This window comes from Sarcophilus harrisii, chromosome 2, assembly GCF_902635505.1.
Source record: "Sarcophilus harrisii chromosome 2, mSarHar1.11, whole genome shotgun sequence".
Lineage (NCBI taxonomy): Eukaryota > Metazoa > Chordata > Mammalia > Dasyuromorphia > Dasyuridae > Sarcophilus > Sarcophilus harrisii.
In genome coordinates, this window is record NC_045427.1 from 35,994,662 (window position 1) to 36,013,578 (window position 18,917).

Genomic DNA, 18,917 nt, shown 5'->3' on the forward strand with positions numbered 1-18,917 from the left:
CCCACTTGCCAGATGTGTTGGAGTGAATTTGGTCAGATGCTTCTGGATCCCTTAGAACTCTTGGCTTCTTTTAAAGTGATTGGGGGAGTGTCCATTGAATCCAGCCCCTTCCCTGCGCTCCCCAGCTAGGACAGGACTTGGGCCCTTTTCCTTTGTGCTCCAGGCTTCTCACCATTGATTGACAAGAGCTTTCACAGGGAAGAGTTGAGAGAGTGGTGGCCCATTTGAGATTTGCCCTTTTCTGCTTCTACTTTGGGACTCCATCCTGGGATGGTATCACTCTGGGAGCAAGTCAAGGGTCAGGCCCAAAGATGAAACGGTCATTCCTTATGTTGCAGACGGGTGAAGGCGTGAATGATGTGCGGAAGGGGGCCTGCGCCAACCACGTCAGCACGATGGCCAACTTCCTAAAGGTAAAGGTGGCGCTTAGGAGGCTGTTCTGAAGGCCATCTCTTTCTGCCTGCCAGAACTGACCACATGACTCCTGCCACTGTTTCCCAGCCTCCTGGGGTTCACTGGCCGCGAGCCTTTCCTTTGTCCTTGGCAACACTGGTTGGTGGTGGTCTTTCAGCTCTAACTCTGAAATGTTCCTTAAACTTCACCGTAAAGTCAAGCCTTAGTACCCACTGTGAATCAGGCACTGAGCCGAGCCCTGTCCTTGCTCTCAAGTAGCCCACATCCTTATGGGGACATGGCGGGCCGACAGCCCTGTACCAGTAAGATCCACATGCAGGGCAGGCACCGACACCAAGGAGGCTTCAGGAAAGCAGCTTTAGCCCAGGGACAGCCAGGGAAAATGCCTGCAACTGGGTCAGTGGCACCGGTCCTAGAGTTCTGGTGCCAGGAGAAAGGTTATTTGTGTTTTTGCTGACCCCATCTCAGGACAAACCTAAAATTGTTCTCTTTTGAGGGGACTAATCCATTCTGTCTCTGCTGCCAGAGAAACCTTCTGAAGGCTTAGCTCTGAGCCCTCCCTCCTCCCAAGCTTTTGGTGGCTCCCCATTAGCCAGGGACAACCTTGCCCTCCTGTGTGTCCATCTGTGATTCTCACAAGGCCTTCTGCAGCACACCAGCTGTGCTGAGACACTTTGGATGTTAGATTGCAGATAAAAATGCTTGTGAGTTTGTTGTACTTAATGCAGAAGAAATGTGTTCTGGTGTATGGGGGGCTGGCTTTGGGACCCAGTCCATTCTGGCCTTTACCATGAGCTCACTTTGGGCCCTGGGCTCTGGGTACTCTGGGGCTGCTTCCTCCAACTGAGGCAGGGATGGGTGGGGAGAGAACGGGTGTCCTCAGGAATTGCCTCTGGTGGCGATGCCATGGACCCAATTTTTAGTCTTGCCATGAGTAGTATGGTAAGCAGAGCATCCGCAGCACATGTTTATTTTCACTTGCCTTTTATGTGTGCTCTAAATACGTGAGGCCTGGAGTTGTCAAAGAACCCAACCAGGACAGTTGCTTTTTCTGGTTGGGGGGGCTCCCAGCCTTCCCGCTGCACTGTTAGCTTAGGCCCACAGCAGGGTGCCGTGCCGCAAGAGCGCTGCTCGGGTGGCTCGCTGCTCCCCAGCCATGATGCTACTCTGGGAGCCCCGTGTCTTTCCTCTCTTCTGGCTCCTCTGACTCTGCCCTTTCCCTGAAATCTGGGAGCCTCTGTTTATCTGGCTCGCTTTTTTCTTCCTGCTGGTTATTAACTCTTTGGAGGTCAGCCTCCTCCTTTTGGTGTCTTGAATACTTTCTGTGTGCTGGTTATCGTGCCAAATGTTGGCAGACAGAATGAGGCAGAAGACAGCCCCTGCCCTCCAGTAGCTCCCACTCTATTGGAGAAGACAATGAGGAAAACAAGCCACAGAGAAGCCAACAGGAATGAGAGGGGAGGCCCTGTGCTTCAGAGGGATTGGAGAAGGTGGGATTCACTGAAACAGGAAGGAAGGGGAGTGGGGGAGAGTACCAGGTGCCCAGAATTGGCAGATAAGAGTAGCGATGGGCAGGCCCCTGCCTCAAAGCCAGGAAGATCTGGGATCAAGTCCTATCTCTGGCCTGTGCTCTGGGAGCAGCCCTGGACCATCCTGCTCTCAGGACCTTGGGCAGCGTGCCAGATGGAGGGTAGCTGGTGAGGCTAGGGTAGAGGGAGTGTTCCTCACTAGCAGTTCTCTGGACCAGTGAAGTCCCAGGTCCTCCCTCAGTGTCCCCCATCCCTGGTGTCCTCTTCTGGCACTTGGTGGCCACATTATGCCATCAGCACCTGCCGGGCCTTGGTCAGTCTTTTAGGGAATCCACGGGCAAAGTTGGTGAGAAACATTTTCTGCAGTGGAGCTTGAGGGTAGATTGTGGCGCCTCACTCTCTGGCCCGTGGTGGTGCCGCTGTAAGAGGGAAAGAACAGTCTTCCTTCTAAATATGTAGGAAACAGTTGACAAAAAGACCTTTTTTTTTCCCCCCCAGGAAGGTGGAAGTAAGTATTTTACTTTTTGCAAATATTTTAATTCTCCAGGATATCTTTGAAGGTTAATTTCCTTAGATTAGAAGGCCTCCAATCATGTTGTACCAGCCCTCTGTCACCCCTTCTGGGGGCATCGTTTCCTGCAGCCATCCCAGTTCCTTTATCGTACTGTTCTAGAGGCAAGGGGAATGGGGGAGTGTTGGCTGTCAGCTGAGTGAGAGACCAGGAAGATGGCCAGTTGTGTTGGGGAGAGGCAGCCAAAGCCAGAGATAAGATAAGGCTTCTGAAAGGGAAAGGAGCAGTTACATGCCAGAGACTTAGCTGTTGGGATTGTGGGGGCAGGGTCAGAAAGGAGGCCGAGTTAGCCTGGTTGACTGTGTTGGACACCTGTGGACCTTCTTCCTCCCCCACTCTGTGCTTTGTGGTGTAAAATTAGATTCTCCTCTGGAGAGGAGCAGAGCAGCCCTTGCTTGTCGGCTCTGTACATCGTGCGATGGGGGTCAGTAAGTGCCCACTGTCCATTTGGTGGCTGGGCAGTCCTTCCTCCAAGTTGTGCATCTGCCTGCAGGGGGCTCACGTGACCATCAATGCTCGGGCGGAGGAGGACGTGGAGCCAGAATCCATCATGCAGAAGGTTGCCAAAGCTTCGGGGGCAAACTATAACTTCCACAAAGAGAGTAGCCGCTTCCAAGACTCAGGCCCCCAGGCTCCAGTGGTGAGTTCTTGCCCCAGGCTGGAATTCTGGATTGTCCTTGCATGAAGTGAAGCAGGGAGAAGGGATACAAATGGCTGGATATCCTGGGTCCTGGGTTTGTGTTTTTTTTTTTTCAGAGGTAACTAAGCTATATACCCACCGCCTCTCAGGACAGACCTACATTTAGCACTTCTTAGAGACTGATTTGATGCTGAATCTCTAACAGTCTGATGAGATGAGGGATTCTGTGTGTCAGGAACCGGCTCTCGTAACCAGCATGGAACAATTACCTCCAAATTGACGAAATAATGACCTTGTCAATGGGACATTCTACAAAGGAAGTCGAGTTAGGATGAGAGGGGCTCCCTGATCTGTCTCCTGAACCAGGCTACTTGTTCTTGCCATCTTTACTCCAAGGATTGGTGTGGTCTCCAAACCCAAAAGCAGGGACTCTTGCTATTTACAGTAGCACTTGAGCCTAATGCCCACTGGCAGTAATTGCTCTTTGGGTGTTGGGCAGCTGAACCTTCTGTACTAGTTGCTTTGAGTGGAGATAAGGATGCCCTGACAAAGCCCTGGGGCCTCCAGATGTACCTGGCTCTAGCGTCTTTCCTGCGTACAGCTATGGCTTTTTTACATGGGCACCCTCCGCTGGCGTCTTGGGCAGATAGCTGTGGAATAGCCTCCCGCAGGCACGCACCCTGGTGACCCTTGGGCAGAGCTGAGTCAGCCCTGGGATGGAGTCACGGCGGGGAGGCCGGGGTCACCTTGGTGAGCACAGTGGAGTCGTGTGGGTCCTGGCCTCTTTTGCCCAGGGCCTGGTTCCCGGCAGGAGCTCAGGGCGGGGCCTCTCTGGCAGTTCTTGGCGCTTACAGAGAAGTTTGTGTCCATGAGGACGCGCTACCGGTTGTCTGTTGGAGCCCATGCCCAGGGGGCCTGGAAGCCGAGGGCACCTTCAGGGCCAGGTCATCAGCGGAAACTGTCTCTCCACAGGGCTCTGTGTACCAAAAAACCAATGCTGTGTCTGAGATTAAAAGGGTCGGCAAGGACAGCTTCTGGGCCAAAGCAGAGGTGAGCATTCTGGCCGTGCTTCCGTTCTGAGGGACAATGGGGAGATCAGTCGATGGGCCCAGGCCGAGGAGGGGGGTGCGTGGTGGAGAGGATGGCCCTTTCTGGGGCAAGGACTGGGGTGGAGGTGTCCGTGGCCCAAAGACCCCCTTGTCCTCAAGCCGATGAGGACACCTGGGGTGCTGCCTTGTTGTCTCCTCAGAAAGATGAGGAGAATCGGCGGCTGGAGGAGAAGCGCCGGGCCGAGGAGGAGCGCCAGCGGCTGGAGCAGGAGCGCCGGGAGCGGGAGCTGCAGGAGGCGGCCGACAGGGAGCGGCGCTACCAGGAGCACGCCCACGAGATCGAGGCGCAGAGGTGAAGGCCGCAGTTCTCTGAGCTGCAACAGCCCCTCTCCCCTTCTTCCCTGGGAAAGGTAGACAAACAGTCCCAGTAGTAGAGGCAAAGGCAGGCAGCACAAGGTGCGCTCACTCACCAGAAACTACATCACACCTGCACCCTGAGCCTGCCTCTGCCGGGATCGTGACCCGATGGAGGCCGGACGGAGGCCCGAGATTTTCCTCGGACTCCTGGTTCTCCCTCCTTGCCCCCTCTTGGGGGGAGCCGCCTCTTTCCCCCCGTCCTGTCACAATGGCAGCATTCCGTGGCGGCCACGTCCCCTCACCTGTTCCCCAGGTGCCCAGGTGGGTGCCATGCTGCCCCCTTCCTGCCTCCTGCTTCATCAGCCGCTCTGTGGGGGGGAGGGAGGCTCAGAGTTAGCTCGAAGTCAGGTCTGACTCTAATGGTGCTTCTTCCTTTTCCTCAATTTATCTGACAGGAAGTATGAGCAGGACCAGGAAAAGGTTTCAAAGGAGCAGCAGGTGAGGATGAGCCTGACCTTGACGTTGGACCTTCCTGCCCCCTTGAGCTAGAAATGGGTGAGGGTCTCCAGCCGTGGGAGTCGAGGACTGACAGATGCCCTTCAGAGGCAGGACGCCGAGTGGTGGGCTCCTGGCTGGGCCTTCACCCGTGCTCCTGCTTAGCTTCTCACCTGTAAAATAGCCAGTACTTGTACGCCTCGAAAAGTGCCCTTAATCCAGTGCGGTCGGCACCGCGCCAGGCCCTGGGGAGAGGAGGAGTCCTTGCCCTGTAGGCACCCACCTTTTCTGGGGGACCCCAGGCACCCTCCATCGGGGGGAGGTCCCCAGAATGCCGCTGGGAATGGTCAGGGGGGTTGGTCTGCCCGGAGCCTCTGAGGGAGCAGTGCCTAGGCAAGCAAGGTAAATGTTAGCGCTTTTTTAGTCATGACTGAACCTCCTTGCTCAGGGAAGAGGCCAAAGGGGTCTGAGCTCATTCTCCTGGGGCTCTGGGGACCCCTCGGCTTCCCCACTCTGTGGTCCAAGGGGCTAGGGACTGAGCCCTTGGCAGCGCTGGCCCTGGTGATTCCTGGAGAGGCCCTTTGGCGTCAGGCAGGTCTTACGGCTGAGGCCCCATGGGTGCTTGCCTGGCTTTGTCTGATGGAAGCCTCGCACTCAGTGTGTGTGCTTTCTCACTGTTAAGTGGCAAATTGGCCCACCCCTCCTCGGGGGCATCGTGGGAATGCACTGGGTGAATTAGGGCTGTGCCCATGGGTGCCCCATTGGTGTTTTCACATAAGTTCCCTCTTCCCCAGGAGGCAGCGTCTTATCAACCAACAAACCCACGGGATATTTTTAAGCAGAAGGAGAGAGCAATGTCCACGACCTCCATAATGGACCCTCAGCCAGGTGAGAGAGGGCCAAGGGGCGGTTTGGGTGTGAGTGTGGTCAGTGGGACATAGAAACGTCCTGGTGGCGCAGAGACATGGGGGAGCTCACATAGCGTCCTTCTCCAGACTGGAGGTAAGAGCAGGCTCACCCACTGGCATCTTCTGCGTATTTCTAGCTGTCGTAGTAGTCCTTTGCCCATTTACGTTCTAATCTGAGTGTTGTCTCTGGCCGGACCCACATCGCCACCAGTAGCCTTGAGGCGGTTTTGGGGGATCTAGTGCTGCCTTCCTGGCCCAAGAGGAGAAGGGGGCCAGCTCAGCAGACAGTCTTTAGGCTTGACTGATGTTGGGGCTTCTCACTTCAGTAAGATCCCCATCACTGAAGGGGTTCTAGCAGAGGCTTAATGACTATTTTTTTTTTTAGGAGATATTGCAGAAGGAATTAAAGACATTAATGAATTAGGAGACTACATCAGATAACTTTCTTAGATCCCTTCTGAGATCTTGCTTTTCTGTGCCAAGAGCAGCTTCAGAGAGACCCTTCTGCCTATCCGGGGGAGCCCGTCTTACTCTCTGCTCCCCTTGCCCAAACCCTCAAGCCCTTCAAGCTTTTCCAGAGGGGAGATTAATGGCAGTGTGCTCTGGAGCTGGAGTCCCCAAGCCTTTGGACCCCCCAGGACTTCAGAATCAGTGCTGCTTCTTGTGTAGACTCAGGTCTCCCTTTTATACAAGATAATTCTCTAGGACTATGCTGTCCATCTCTCCCTCCTTTGCCCTCCCCCCACACCACGTCTGCTAAAGACTTAAAGAGTCTTTTGGAGGCTCTTAGGAAACAGCCGGAGAGGGACTGAGATCTCATCTGAGAATGGGATCCAAGGAACTGGGCTTTTTTTGAGCCCAGTGTCTATGCCGATTGATACAGCTATTCATTCAGCAAACATTAAGAGTACCTGCTGAGTACCCTGTTTGAGGGAGATGTGGTTCCTGCCCCTGGAATTTCTGGTCTGGCGGGGGAACATGATACAGATAAGATAGGGAGGGCACACATTGTGTGAGGACCCTAGAGAGGACCAAGGAGGAGGCCTGAGAGGGAAGTCCATTGCTCCCTGGGTATTGTGGGGATATTTGTGGAGGAGGCTTTTATTTGAACCGAATTTTAAAGGGCTGATGAGAATTCAGCAGGCAGAGGGAGCAGAGCCCCAAGCTGGGTGCACTGCACCCCAGCAGGCAGAAAGTTGGCCAGTTGAGGGAGGTGACTGGAGGGGAGCAAAGGCGAAGGACACTGGGATGTGGAGATGTCACGGTCCGATCTTGGACATGGGACACTCAAACAGAGTGGTCACACCCCCAAGGAGGCTAAGGCAGTTTCCAGGTATCTTCTTGGAGGCTTGTTGAAAGGTGGTAGCCATGGTAACGGAGGAGAGAACAGACCCCCTTTCCCTCTGCCCTCTCCCCTCCATGCCAAAGATAACCCTTAAGGCCTTCTCTGTGGGAGTTGCTTACTGAAGTGTCACAAGCATAAGTAATGCCCTCACTGAGTGGGGGTGTTCGTCTGCCCTCAAAAGAGGACAGGCTTTTGGGGCCAGACCAGTGGGGGGGGAAGCCAGAGAAGGGAGACCCAAAGCCTGAGTCCACATGAAGAGCTCGGGAGGAGGGGAAAGAGCTTTCCAAGAAGCCAGGGGATAAGTGTCCGGGCTGGGCTAAGAGAGCAGTGAGCTCCAGCAGCCCAGAAAGCCCGAGTGGTGGAGTCTGTGCAGGAGGTCAGTCAGGAGAGGCAGTCCCCCTGCCTCTTAGCAGGGGAAGGAGGGAAAGATGGACAGAGGGATTAGAAGGGGAAGAAAAGCCAGATGACCACCTTAGAGACAGTAAAGAGAGGAAGTAGAGAGCTGGGAAGACTTAAGGGTAGGGAGAGAAATGAAGCTTTAGTGAGGAGGGAGAAAAAGCCTTGTGTAGTCCTAGTGAAGGAGGAGAGAGTTTGATGGATAGTCCAGAGAAGATGGGGTCATCCAACTGACTGTTGTGGGAGCACGGAGAGAGCCAGGGGTCACTAAAGGATAACTAAGGGCCCATTTGTCCTGTCTGATGAGCATCAGCAGGGGCCTTAATTTTGTGGGCCGTACATGTCTACTGCTCTAGAGGATGTATTGCAGTTGTGAACCTTGTTTCTACCAATGGCGATCAACTTGGAGAACTTAAGCTGTGGGAGGTGGTTGTACCTCACTCACAATCATCACAAATAATACCCGCCTCATTTAGAACTGAGAGCCGGAGCTCTTAATTTGTCTAGGGTCACTCAGTAAAGTTTTGAAGGGAAAACATGAACACGGGCCTTCCTTTGTCCCATGTCCAGTCCCTGTCCTTTATACTAGACTGTTTCCCAGAAAGAAAATGGTTAGATGAGGCCACAGGCTATTTGATCTTCTTTTTGACACTCGCAGTGGGCCTGATGTGTCACTGATTTTCCAGGCAAGATTCGGAGCCCCTTCCTGCAGAGGCAGCACACCCAGCCAGAAGTTTCTGTTAGCAAAGAAGTCACCCCGGTTTCCCCGGGACCTGCAACAAGTAAGTCTCTGCCTTCTGTGGAGGGGGATGAGGGACAGGGGTGGCATAGGAAGCATCTCAGTCTTCTGAAGGGGCCTCCCAGCCTTGGAAGGGAGTACAAGGAGGAGGCATGTCTGGGTGAAATCTCACTTGTCATATGCTTTGTTCTCAGATTTGCAAGTGCAGCTGGACCCTGCTGCTGCCCCTCCTTCTCCAGGGCAGGTGGAAGAAGAAAACTTGTACGAGAAGCCCCCAGAGCAAGACAGTCTCTATGAGGAGCCCCCACAGGTGGATGCTTCAGCATTTTTCCTCAGGCGTCACTGTCAAAAGTTCTGTTCAGTTGGAGCTCTTGGGCCACACAGACCCTCAGAGCTGGCAGCTGGTCAGGCACCAAGGAGCTAAGCAAGACGGGGAGGGCAGGGGTAGCAATCCGGACCTGGCATTTTGGGGGGGCCACAGAGAATGGAGGGGAGGTGACAGCAGCTCCCCAGCCCAGGGTCTTGTCCTGTTAACTTGAACCTGCTCCCCCTTCTCTTAGCAGTTTTGGGACAGGTCTAGGAGATAGGTGAGGGGGGCCAGGGAATATGCTGTTGGGAGAGAAACCATCCTGCTCTTTGCGCCTTCCCTGGACAGGTAGAGGAGGAGGTTACTTATGAGTATACTGATCACTACAAGCCGGGACCAGAGCTGGGCCAGAAAGGACTCTGTGCCAGGGCCCTGTATGACTATCAGGCCGGTAAGACCCACACACGTCCCGGGGGGTGGGGTGGGGAGGCCTGCAGCCCCCAGCAGAGAGAGAGCTCAGGGTGGGTGGGGGAATGTGTGTGCTCATGGATGCTGCCCATTCAGGGGACAGGTGGTAGCCCAGCTTTGCAGATGAGAGAACAGAGACCCACAAAGGCAGGACTCCAGAGCTCTTGTCCTCAACTCCCCTGAAGCGGAATCCCGGGGCTGGTGTAGTACAGAGACGGGGTTCTTTCTGTCAAGGAGCAGAACTTTGCTTTTTGTCCCTACTTTAAAGGTCTTTGACCTCCCCCTTGTGGGTGTCCTCCTACAAGCACAGCTTCTCACTTCTTGAGATGATCTTCTATCTTTTGGGGGCTCCTGCAGTCCCCAGGCTGACCATGAGCCTCTGAGTTGTGCTTTTCTGGTGCTCGGAGGACAGTCTGCTGCCACCTCTACCCTGGGGCCTTCCCCAGCTCGGTTCCTGGCAGCTTCCCTGCTGGCCTGGCCTTCAGAACCTGGGTGTTCCCCAAACCACAGGGCGGCCCGGGGAACGGCCCGGCCTGGACTGCTCAGGAGGTTGACCCTTAAGAGTCCCCTTGCTCTGCCATCTCTCAGGGGTTGGGGCTTAGCCACAAGTGCAGAGAGGAGGGGCTGAGTGGGAAGGAAGAGCTGAAGCTCCTCGCTCCTTGGGGTTCCCGATCCTGGTGCTCACCAGTGCTTTTGTCTGCTCTCTCCCAGCCGACGACACAGAGATCTCCTTTGACCCCGAGAACCTCATCACGGGAATCGAGGTGATCGACGAGGGCTGGTGGCGTGGCTATGGCCCAGACGGCCACTTCGGCATGTTCCCTGCCAACTATGTGGAGCTCATCGAGTGAGGGCCTGCCATGGCTGCCGTTTTGGACTCCACAGGCCATCCCTCCCCTCCAACGCAGCTCGCCACCTGCCCTGGAAGTTGGGTGCTGGGCTGGCACCGCCTCGCAAGAGACCCCTGGGGCTAGGAAGATGGGGGCCTGTAAACCCCCACCTCACCTCCACAAGACTTTTTTTTTCTTTTTGCTGAAGTGGCGAGGTGACCCTGTTCAGTGCCTTTCCAGGCTTTTTGGGGTCCCTTCTGCTGGCCTGTGGTTTGGTCTCCCCAATTACAGCAATAACCTGGTGATTTCACATCCTCAGAGGGAGGCCTGGGCCCGTCTGCTCTGCCAGGATCCCCTAAACTTCTGTCCCTGTTGGTGATTAGACCAAGCCCTGTTCCCCTTCACAGCCTCTGAGGCCTCCAGGCTTCCCCAGCACTTCCTCAAAGTGGGGGAGTGGAGTCTGGCCCTGTCTTTGGTTTCCTCTTGCTTTTAAGGGGTGATGGCTGCAACGCTTGTTACTAAAGACCTTTGGGTAGAATGAACTTAGGCACCTGTGTTTTTATTTTCACATATGACCCCATCGGCCTGGGTTACTGTGGCTTGGAGGCAGTTTGGGATTTTGCTCTTGGGTTTTGGGTTTGTTTTTTTTTTTTAATCTGCCACTATCTCCATTCTGTTCTTCTGTTCCCTTGGCCCCAGTGTGTGTGGGGGGGTCAAGGTTAACAGCCTACCCCCGTGGAGGACACGAATCAATGTGTGAAAATTTCTACAAACATGACACACCCTTCAATGTGATGTTGTCTCTGTGTCTTTGATAACAAGGACCTTTTCTTCCAGTATTCCATGGTTCATCACAGCCCTTCTCCCCAGCTCTGCCTGCTTGCTTCCCCCCTCCCCATTCCACAACCCTTCCCCCAACAACTCGGGGCTCTTTGCTGAGGGAAGAGAACAATGGGAGGGGCCCAGGGAGGACCTCTGGCCAGTCACAGGAAACAGCTACAGAGCCAGCACCCGTTACTGAGAAGCGGGAAGGGACTGGGGAGAGCCACAACAGCAGCGCCCAGTCCTAGTGAGCTTTCTGCCGAGTAGCTACTGAGGGCCTCGACCTCCCAGACGGGCCCAGGACCATTCTGTAAGCGTTTCTGCACCTAGCTTTTGCCCATGGTCAGACCCTGCTCAGACTCATCAGGCGGAGTGGATGAAGATTGGTGGAGGTGACTTTATTGTGCGGTTTACTTCCGGGCCATTACTTGGCCTTGCCCTGGGCGGCCACGGCCTCCATGGCCTTCCGGACTGTTTCCTCGTCCCCAAGGAACTGCATGGGCTTGATAGGCTTCAGCTGGTCATCCAGTTCATACACGATGGGGATCCCAGTGGGCAAGTTGAGCTCCATAATGGCCTCATCCGACATGCCTGTGAATAGCAGAGGAATTAGCAGTGAGCCCACGGCTTTGTCCCAGTCAAAGGGGACAGGGCAGGAGCAGTGGCTGGGTCCCCATGGAGCACAGTGATGCTAACAACCTCCTTGGCATTCCAGTGACCTTTATGGCCTGGGCCAGCTGGCCCTCAAGCCTATCCCCACTCAACAGCAAAACCCCTAAAAAGTCAGGGAAGAAAGGTCAAACCAGAGAGACTAGCACTAAGTGCTCCGTGTGCTGGGCGTGGGGACGGGCTGGTCCTTCCCTGTCTTGCCTTCCCTGGCCTGGCCCTAAGGCCCAGGAGCTGCCCCCTCCCCAGCTGGAGGGAAACTGAGGACTGTGGATCCGTCTGGCAGCAGAGGCGCTCTGAAGCCAGGTGAAGTGGGCCAGGTTATGGGGGCTCTTGGGCAAGGTGCGGCTTTGGGTCGAGAGGGGACTTTTCCCATTAGGGAAGGGCAAGGAGCTGCTTGTAGAAACCTGAGCTCATCTGAGCTCATGCTACCACGTCTCCCCGGAATAGCAACGTGACCTTTAGCACCCGCGCCCGGCAGCGGGCTCCCCCCAGCGTGTTCGGCTCGAGACAGTTCTTGGTAGAAAGAAAGTTGGGGGCCCAAGACATGAGCAGTTCTGGGGCCTCCAGCACGCTGTGTCTGTTCACCCAGAACTCACTCATAGGACACTCCATCTCCAGCCATCCCCACGGGGCTTTTACACAAATGACCGGACTGTAGACTAGGGGCGGACTTGGGATGGCCCCTGGTTGCACCTCATCCTTTTGCAGATGAGAAAAGGCCCAGGATTTCTCCCAGGTCCCCCAGGTAGTGATGGAGCCGGGCTCCAAACCCGGTCTTTAGGATGCCCAGTCCAGCGCTATCGCCTCAGTGTGGCGGGGCGCCCTCTGTCGTTTGGGAATGGGTCTGCTTGCTCAAGCAAGGATCTCAAAATACTTCCCTTGAAGGAAAAATGGAGGTGGGATGGGGCTGGAACAGGGAAGGCCTTAAAGACTGAAGCCTCAGCGGGATACAAAGTCCCTGGAATTGTCCCTAACCTCCTTAGCATTGGTTGTGTTTCTTTGCTTGTTAGTGAGGAGAGCCTGAGGTTTGGGGAGGACCACGTTGCCTGTGTGAGCCTTGAGCACCTGGCCCTTGAGCCAGCTTCTGATCTCTGCAGATTATAACTTGCAGCTTTGCTACTGCTTATGAAGCAACGAGATACAGAAAGAGCACAGAGTTCTTGTTCCATCCTCATCCCTAACTCACTGACAGAAAAGCTACGTGTTCCCTCTGCAGCCTGGGTGCTTCGGTGTGGGCCAAACAACTTTATTTCTCTATCGGAGTCGTCCCCAGGTTCCTTACCAGTGCCCGGGACCTCTTTACAACTCTCGACCTGAACTGTTGTGCTCATTTCTTCAGAATCTGTGTATCTCGTCATCGAAACCTTCAGGAATTTTTGTTCTGTAGCAGCTTCTTTGCTATCTGCCTCATCATATTCCCAGAACAGAAAAGGAAAAATTGCAAAAAAGCAGAATTCACACTATTTAACCATGGAGAGTTAAACACATTTCATTAACCTGGGAGGCTTTTTTCTTCACTGGAAGGGCACCTGTTCATCTTACTTGCTGAGTGCAGATGATTATTCCCCACTCAACTTTCTGAACAAAACCAAGAACTCATTCTGAATAGCTCTAATTCTGGCAGCTCACTGGTCCTCTTAATAGTTGACCAACACCAAATGGGAAAGGTCACTTTCTTTCTACACATAAGCAGCAGGGCAGTTGGGGTGTTTGTTGGGAAAGATCTGTTGGGTCCAAACAAGATCCATGAAATAAGGTGATCATGGTGCATTTCCAGCAAACTTAGGCAGATACAATATATACCTTTCTTACCTTCTGAAAAGCTTACTGTACATAAGTCAACTGGTTAAGTTCTGAGTTATTATGCACTGCTTTGCTGGGACCCAACTTTGGGCTCTGAGACACTTGGATTTGAACACAATTAGGAAAAGACCTCAACATGCTGCCTTATTTACTCCATTCTGATGGTCATAGAAGCAATGGGAAAGGCTCATCCTGAGGTGTGGAAAGAAAAACCTTGCTGGAGAAAGGAAAAGGAGAAAGTTTTTCAGGGTACAAATAACTCGGTGTAAGAACAAAACAATGAATTTCTAATGGCAATAATGTTTCTCCCTTTGCTCACCTGTCACCACAGTGCCTGCCTGAGTCTTTTCCTATAGTAATGATTTTTTTTTTTTAAACAGCTTTTTCTCCTCAGTGTTTTGTCAGAATTACCTTTTCAGTTCTTGGCTCACTGTATCCCTAGAGACGTATGAGTTTAGAGATGTGAGGCAAGAAGCCTTTGTGGGACCGGAGGGATCATAAATATTATTTCCTGGCTGCTTATACCTGGACTTGGAATTAGTCAAAAAATTTAGTGAAAATAATACCTGGAGAATAAGCATTTCCGTATTACTGCTGCTTCTCTTCACATCACATTGCATATCTAGCACGTAGGGATTTGCAGGACATCAGACTGATCTTGTTAGGAAATTGAATTTCAACCTCAGGCTGAAAATGGGTGAGAAAACTGATTTATCCTTCCCCCTCCCCTCAAAGTGATCATACCCTGGGCACTTTCCAAGGAAAGGCCTGGAATGAGGATTTTTATAATAGCAAACATGGCATTTGGAAACCCTGCTCTGAAGTGCAATTGTGAATTGAGATTTACGTTTTCAGGAGATGGATTTATTGCTGTTATTACATGTATAAATCAGACTTGCCAAGTGCTCCCTACTTGGCATTAATAACAAGTGAAGCCTCACAGAACTGGAGTTACCAGTTTATTATCTAAATCAGGTCTTAAATTTTTTTCCACTTCTCCCTTTTGGCCTGAGAAATTTTTACATATATGTATATACAGCACTTACTAATAATAAATATGGACTCCCTTATATCAAGTCATGAGCCACAGTTTTAAGAAACTGGAATCTAAATTACTGGGACTAGTCTAGGAAAAAGTCAAGAATTACTATAGCATTCAGACACCCCTAAAAAGGAAAAAAAAAAAAAGGCAGTTTTGGCTTGGAAAGTGAATGAACTGCATACAGATTAGTTGTAGTCTGTAACTCTAGTCAAAGGAAGAGAGCTTGAATGACGTGGCTGGCGAAGCCTAAGAGCTGCAGGCAAGCTGGCCACCGGGTAACCCGAGCTGCTTTGGTTTTGCCCTATCAGCCTTTTAGACAGCTTACCAGCTGCTTTCTCACATATTTCCTCCACTTTATTTGCAGGATTTAAAATCCTAGCCTTCAGGAAAGCTTACAGGGCAGCAAACTATGAGAAGTCCATTGAAAAAGAACCTGGTCTTAGACAAATGGGAAGGATGGCGCATTTAAGCCAACATCTGCACTTCTCCCGAAGATGCCATAGGAATTCTTTGGTTTGGAACTTGAAAACCCCCACCCCATTAAGGGAACTTCTCACAACTTGGGGAGGCTCAGTTAATCTTATTTTTGAATAAGCTTTGATTTGTCTAAGAGAACAACAAATGAGATTCCACCTTGAAATCTCCAGGGAAGTGGGCAAACCGGAATGGGAAGGGGGTGCTTTGATTCCAAATCTAGCTCCAGTCTCATTTGACCACATTGCCTCTCCAGATTGTCTTGAGACATTTAGGGATGGATCCCAGGTGTAAGGATTCCCTTTTCAGAGAGAAAACTACCCTTTAGTACTGAGGGAGACAGAAATCAGAGAAAGCCTATTTAGACTGGATCTGATTAAGCATTTAAAAAAGTTTAAAAAAAGGTCATAGGATCAAAGATTAAGTGTTGGACCTTATGAGGTCACCTGAACCAAGCCCTCTCCATCTTTGCATCAGCCTCGGCTGGGGCAGCTGCTTTTTTGGAGGATCCTCAGAGGGTAGTTTTTGCACAATCTACCTCCTCTCCCACACCTGTCATAAGCCCCAAATCCTGAAAAGGCCAATTCTTGACTAACTGGGGGTGGGGTGGGGTGTTCATCCATAAAATGAGAAAAATTGGGCCATGTTATTGGTAAGGATCACAAAATATTAGGGCTGCCAAACCCCTGAGTCTCAGAAGTCATAAACCCAGAGCAGCAGGGCTACAACTAGGACACGGAAGACTCCCCTCCTGGGCCACCTCTGAGGGAGAAGTGCCTCCTTCCTCCCAGTGCGGTCCCTTCCTGAGCTGGACAGTCAAGATCTAATACGGCTTTGGCCTGTTGCACCTGGCTGGGAGAGGGGGCCGGTGTGGAGCATATAAGACCCTTTGGGGGCTGTGGATGAGAATCTCCCCGGAGTCCACCCCAGGATCTCTTATTTGCCACTGGACAGGACTAGGGAAATAAATGCCACCGAGGGTTCGTGCCTGGTTTTGTTCCTTTCCAAAGGTCATCGGGGTAAGTGACAGCTGGCCTTTGAGGTACTCAGCTGAAAGCTAAATTGCATCCTGGCCCATACTTTGATCCTTAAGAGTCGAAGAGATAGAGCAGAGCCAAGCTTGTGCCCTCGGCCATTGTGAGGGACATGGGGGCTAAAGGAGAAGGCATTGGAAGGCTGGGGGACCAGCTTGGGTTTGTCCCTGAGCCTGCCCACGAGGTCACACTTGGCTCTTTCCCCTCCCCTCCACTCCATCCTAAATCCCCCTTTTTTTTTTTCCTCCCAAGGCTCTCCTGGGGACCACGTACCGAACTGTTTGGTGCGGTCCCTAGGAAGGAAATGCGTAAAAGGGTTATCTCTTCACTTCTAGATTCTGGCATATTGAGGCTAGGATGAAAAGTGGGATTTCCTGAGAAAATAAACCTTCTTCCCTAGAGCCTGCCCTGACCACCCTGCCCTGGCAGCCAGACCACTCTGACTTAAGAAAGCCAGTTTCCCTACAACATTTGGGGGCTTGAGGGCGAGGTGGGCACGTCCAGTCTGGGGCACTAGACGTCTGTCCCTGGCTGCTCACTTGCTTGCTGCAGTGACCACCCACCCACTCGCCCTCTGGGTTGGGCTCTCAGTGGCCCTGCTGGGACTATGGGGCTAGAGGTCCTGGTCTCTTTGGAGCCTTTAAGATGAGACTTGAGACAAGCTGTTCTTTTTATTCCTTATTCTCACCTGCTTATCTGAGTCCTTTCCTCATGGCAGTTTTCTAGTCCTGTTCTCTCTCTTACTCATACATGGACACGTCTATTCCTTCCTTCCCCATTCCCCTCAGGTTAAGGGAGAACTCAACTCAATGTGGGCGATGGCCACCGAGGGGAGGGCTGGGGGACCATGGGGATTGTCATCTCTGACAAGCTCCTTACTGGGGTGTTGAGAGAAATGGGGAAAATAGCCTCATGGGTCAGAACACAGGAGCAAAGGAGATTTATGCTGAGAGAAACTTGCAAGATCAGTGAAAAATAGCATTTATGAAGCACCGTAAAGTCTGCTTTGTGCCTTTCAAACTGACCATAATAAGAGTTAGCATTTGTACAGAGCTTTAATTTTTGCAAAGTACCTGACAAGTATCTCTTCTGATGCTCACAACTCTGGCAGATGGTACTGTTGTTATCCCCATTTTACTGATGAAGAAACTGAGGCAGTATTAAGTGACTCTCCCAGTCCCACGGCTAGTGAGTATCTGAGGCTGGATTTGTCCTCTGTCTTTCTGTCTGCAACCCTGGCATCCTGCCTACTATGCCCCTCACCTAAATGCCAGATTTTAGACAGAAGGAAGCTCGGTGGTACAGAGGCAGACGGGTGAGTTTGAGAGGGAGAACTTGGGGCTAGAACCCCACATCCCAGGCTGGGGTCTTTCCTTCACAGCACGCTCCCTTTGGGGCTAGGGTTCAGCCCTTGGATCCCAAAGCTCATTTCACAGTCAGGGACACTGAGGCTCGGAGCAGGGCCAGCCCCTCCTTTCCCACCAGGCCAATCATTCTCCCAGGCCTCCCACCCCATCCCCAGTCCTTGAAGTCCAGGCTCACCAAGGGCTTTACTTCCCAAGGAGGACTTGGCAGCAGCACCGTTGCTGCCAAATCTCAGCCCAAGAGGAGCCACTGGTCTGGCAGGAGTCCCACAGCCGGCAGGCAGGGTCCAAGGGAGATAATCCCACTCCCTCTGCGCCCACAGCTTGGGGTCCCGGCTCCTGGGATCAGCCTACCTGGTGCTGAGCCTTCCCTCCCATCCCAAGCATCCTGAGGGATGGGGGGCTACGTGGGCTGCTGAGAGTTGAGTGCCGGGGTGGGCCCGGCTCTCCCCACAGCCCTGGTGGGCTCCCCTTTGGGAGGGGGGCCTGAGCCCAGATAAGGGCCCGCAGGCTGGGCAGGGGGGCGAGCAGGGCACACAACCCCCTCCCCCCCTGCTGGGATGGACCCCCTAAAGCGCTCACCTTCCAGGTGCTTGACGATACCGCGTAAGCTGTTGCCGTGGGCAGCGATGAGCACCTTCTTCCCCGCCTTGATCTGGGGAGCGATCTGCTCATTCCAGAAGGGCAGAGCCCGGGCAATGGTGTCCTTCAGGCTCTCGCAGGCAGGCATCTCCCCGGGCTTCAGGCTGGCGTAGCGCCGCTCCTGTCCCAGGCACGGAGCCAAAGGTGAGACCCCGAGCAGGGCCCCTGACAGGCCCCCACCCCGCCCGGCGCCTCGCCCCTTACCTTGCTGATGGTGGCGTGGTAAGGGTGCTGCTCGTCCATGGGTGGCGGCGGGATGTCGAAGGAGCGCCTCCAGATCTTGACCTGCTCCTCGCCGTGCTTGGCGGCCGTCTCGGCCTTGTTGAGCCCCGTGAGGCCCCCGTAGTGGCGCTCATTGAGGCGCCAGGTCCGCACCACAGGCACCCACATCTGGTCCACGCCGTCCAGGATGATCCAGAGGGTGCGGATGGCGCGCTTCAGCACCGACGTGTAGCAGATGTCGAACTCCAGGCCGGCCTCCTTGATGGCCTGGGCCCCCCGCTTGGCCTCCTCCACGCCCTTCTCGCTCAGGTCGGCATCGAACCAGCCGCAGAAGCGGTTCTCCTGGTTCCAGGTGCTCTCGCCGTGGCGGACGATCACCAGCTTGTGGGTGGGCATGGTGGCGGCGGGCAGGGTGCGGGGGCGCAGGCGGGAGAGACCTCTCAGCAAGGCGGTGCAGCCCAGCCTGGCGGCCGAGGGTTCCTGGCTTTATGATGTGCGGGCTCCACCCCTCCCCCCGACCGTCTGCCAGCTGGCATTCTGGAGCCGTCAGAGGGGGATGGACAGCAGCAGGTGGCCTGTGGCCCTGCGCGAAGGAGGAGCCCGAGGCCGGAGAGGGGAGCCAGCCTCAAAATAACTCGAGTCTTCTCCAGGGACGGAGCCCTCCCAAATAAGTCCTGGCCTGGGCCTCCTATCAGTGACTCCCTCCTCTGAGCCAGGGTCTGGGGGCCTCTGGGTCGGGGCAGCGGGCCGGCATGACCTGGGGGGGGGTGAAGGCGAGAGGGCCACCTGAGGGAATG

General features: G+C 53.7%; 2 protein-coding genes across 2 annotated transcripts in view; one reads left to right on the forward strand and one right to left on the reverse strand.

The window, feature by feature from the left end:
* DBNL (drebrin like) overlaps positions 1 to 10,843 on the forward strand; it is a 28,454-nt gene extending 17,611 nt beyond the window's left edge. Inside the window, exons 4-13 of the mRNA XM_031949902.1 lie at positions 339 to 413; positions 3,008 to 3,154; positions 4,127 to 4,204; positions 4,404 to 4,555; positions 5,016 to 5,058; positions 5,850 to 5,943; positions 8,391 to 8,486; positions 8,638 to 8,753; positions 9,099 to 9,201; positions 9,930 to 10,843. Of these exons, the coding sequence (XP_031805762.1) occupies positions 339 to 413; positions 3,008 to 3,154; positions 4,127 to 4,204; positions 4,404 to 4,555; positions 5,016 to 5,058; positions 5,850 to 5,943; positions 8,391 to 8,486; positions 8,638 to 8,753; positions 9,099 to 9,201; positions 9,930 to 10,069 (1,044 nt within the window). The 3' untranslated portion in view covers positions 10,070 to 10,843. The remainder of the gene's footprint in view (positions 1 to 338; positions 414 to 3,007; positions 3,155 to 4,126; positions 4,205 to 4,403; positions 4,556 to 5,015; positions 5,059 to 5,849; positions 5,944 to 8,390; positions 8,487 to 8,637; positions 8,754 to 9,098; positions 9,202 to 9,929) is intronic.
* A 402-nt stretch (positions 10,844 to 11,245) lies between these two features.
* On the reverse strand, positions 11,246 to 18,622 carry PGAM2 (phosphoglycerate mutase 2). The gene is made up of 4 exons (XM_031949903.1): positions 18,103 to 18,622; positions 17,839 to 18,019; positions 12,822 to 12,941; positions 11,246 to 11,461 (listed from the first exon to the last, which is right to left on the reverse strand). Exons 1-4 carry the CDS (start codon positions 18,514 to 18,516, stop codon positions 11,295 to 11,297), a joined length of 882 nt encoding a protein of 293 aa, XP_031805763.1. The 5' UTR covers positions 18,517 to 18,622; the 3' UTR covers positions 11,246 to 11,294.
* Between the last annotated feature and the right edge of the window lie 295 nt (positions 18,623 to 18,917).

What these genes read in the sequence shown, in the direction of transcription:
- PGAM2 (XM_031949903.1), bottom strand. Translation starts at nt 18,516, where the DNA reads ATGCCCACCCACAAGCTGGTGATCGTCCGCCACGGCGAGAGCACCTGG. An exon ending in TATCGTCAAGCACCTGGAAG is followed by an intron (nt 12,942 to 17,838) that starts GTGAGCGCTTTA and finishes ATGATGAGGCAG; the next exon opens with ATAGCAAAGAAGCTGCTACA. An exon ending in TAAAGAGGTCCCGGGCACTG is followed by an intron (nt 11,462 to 12,821) that starts GTAAGGAACCTG and finishes TGCTATTCACAG; the next exon opens with GCATGTCGGATGAGGCCATT.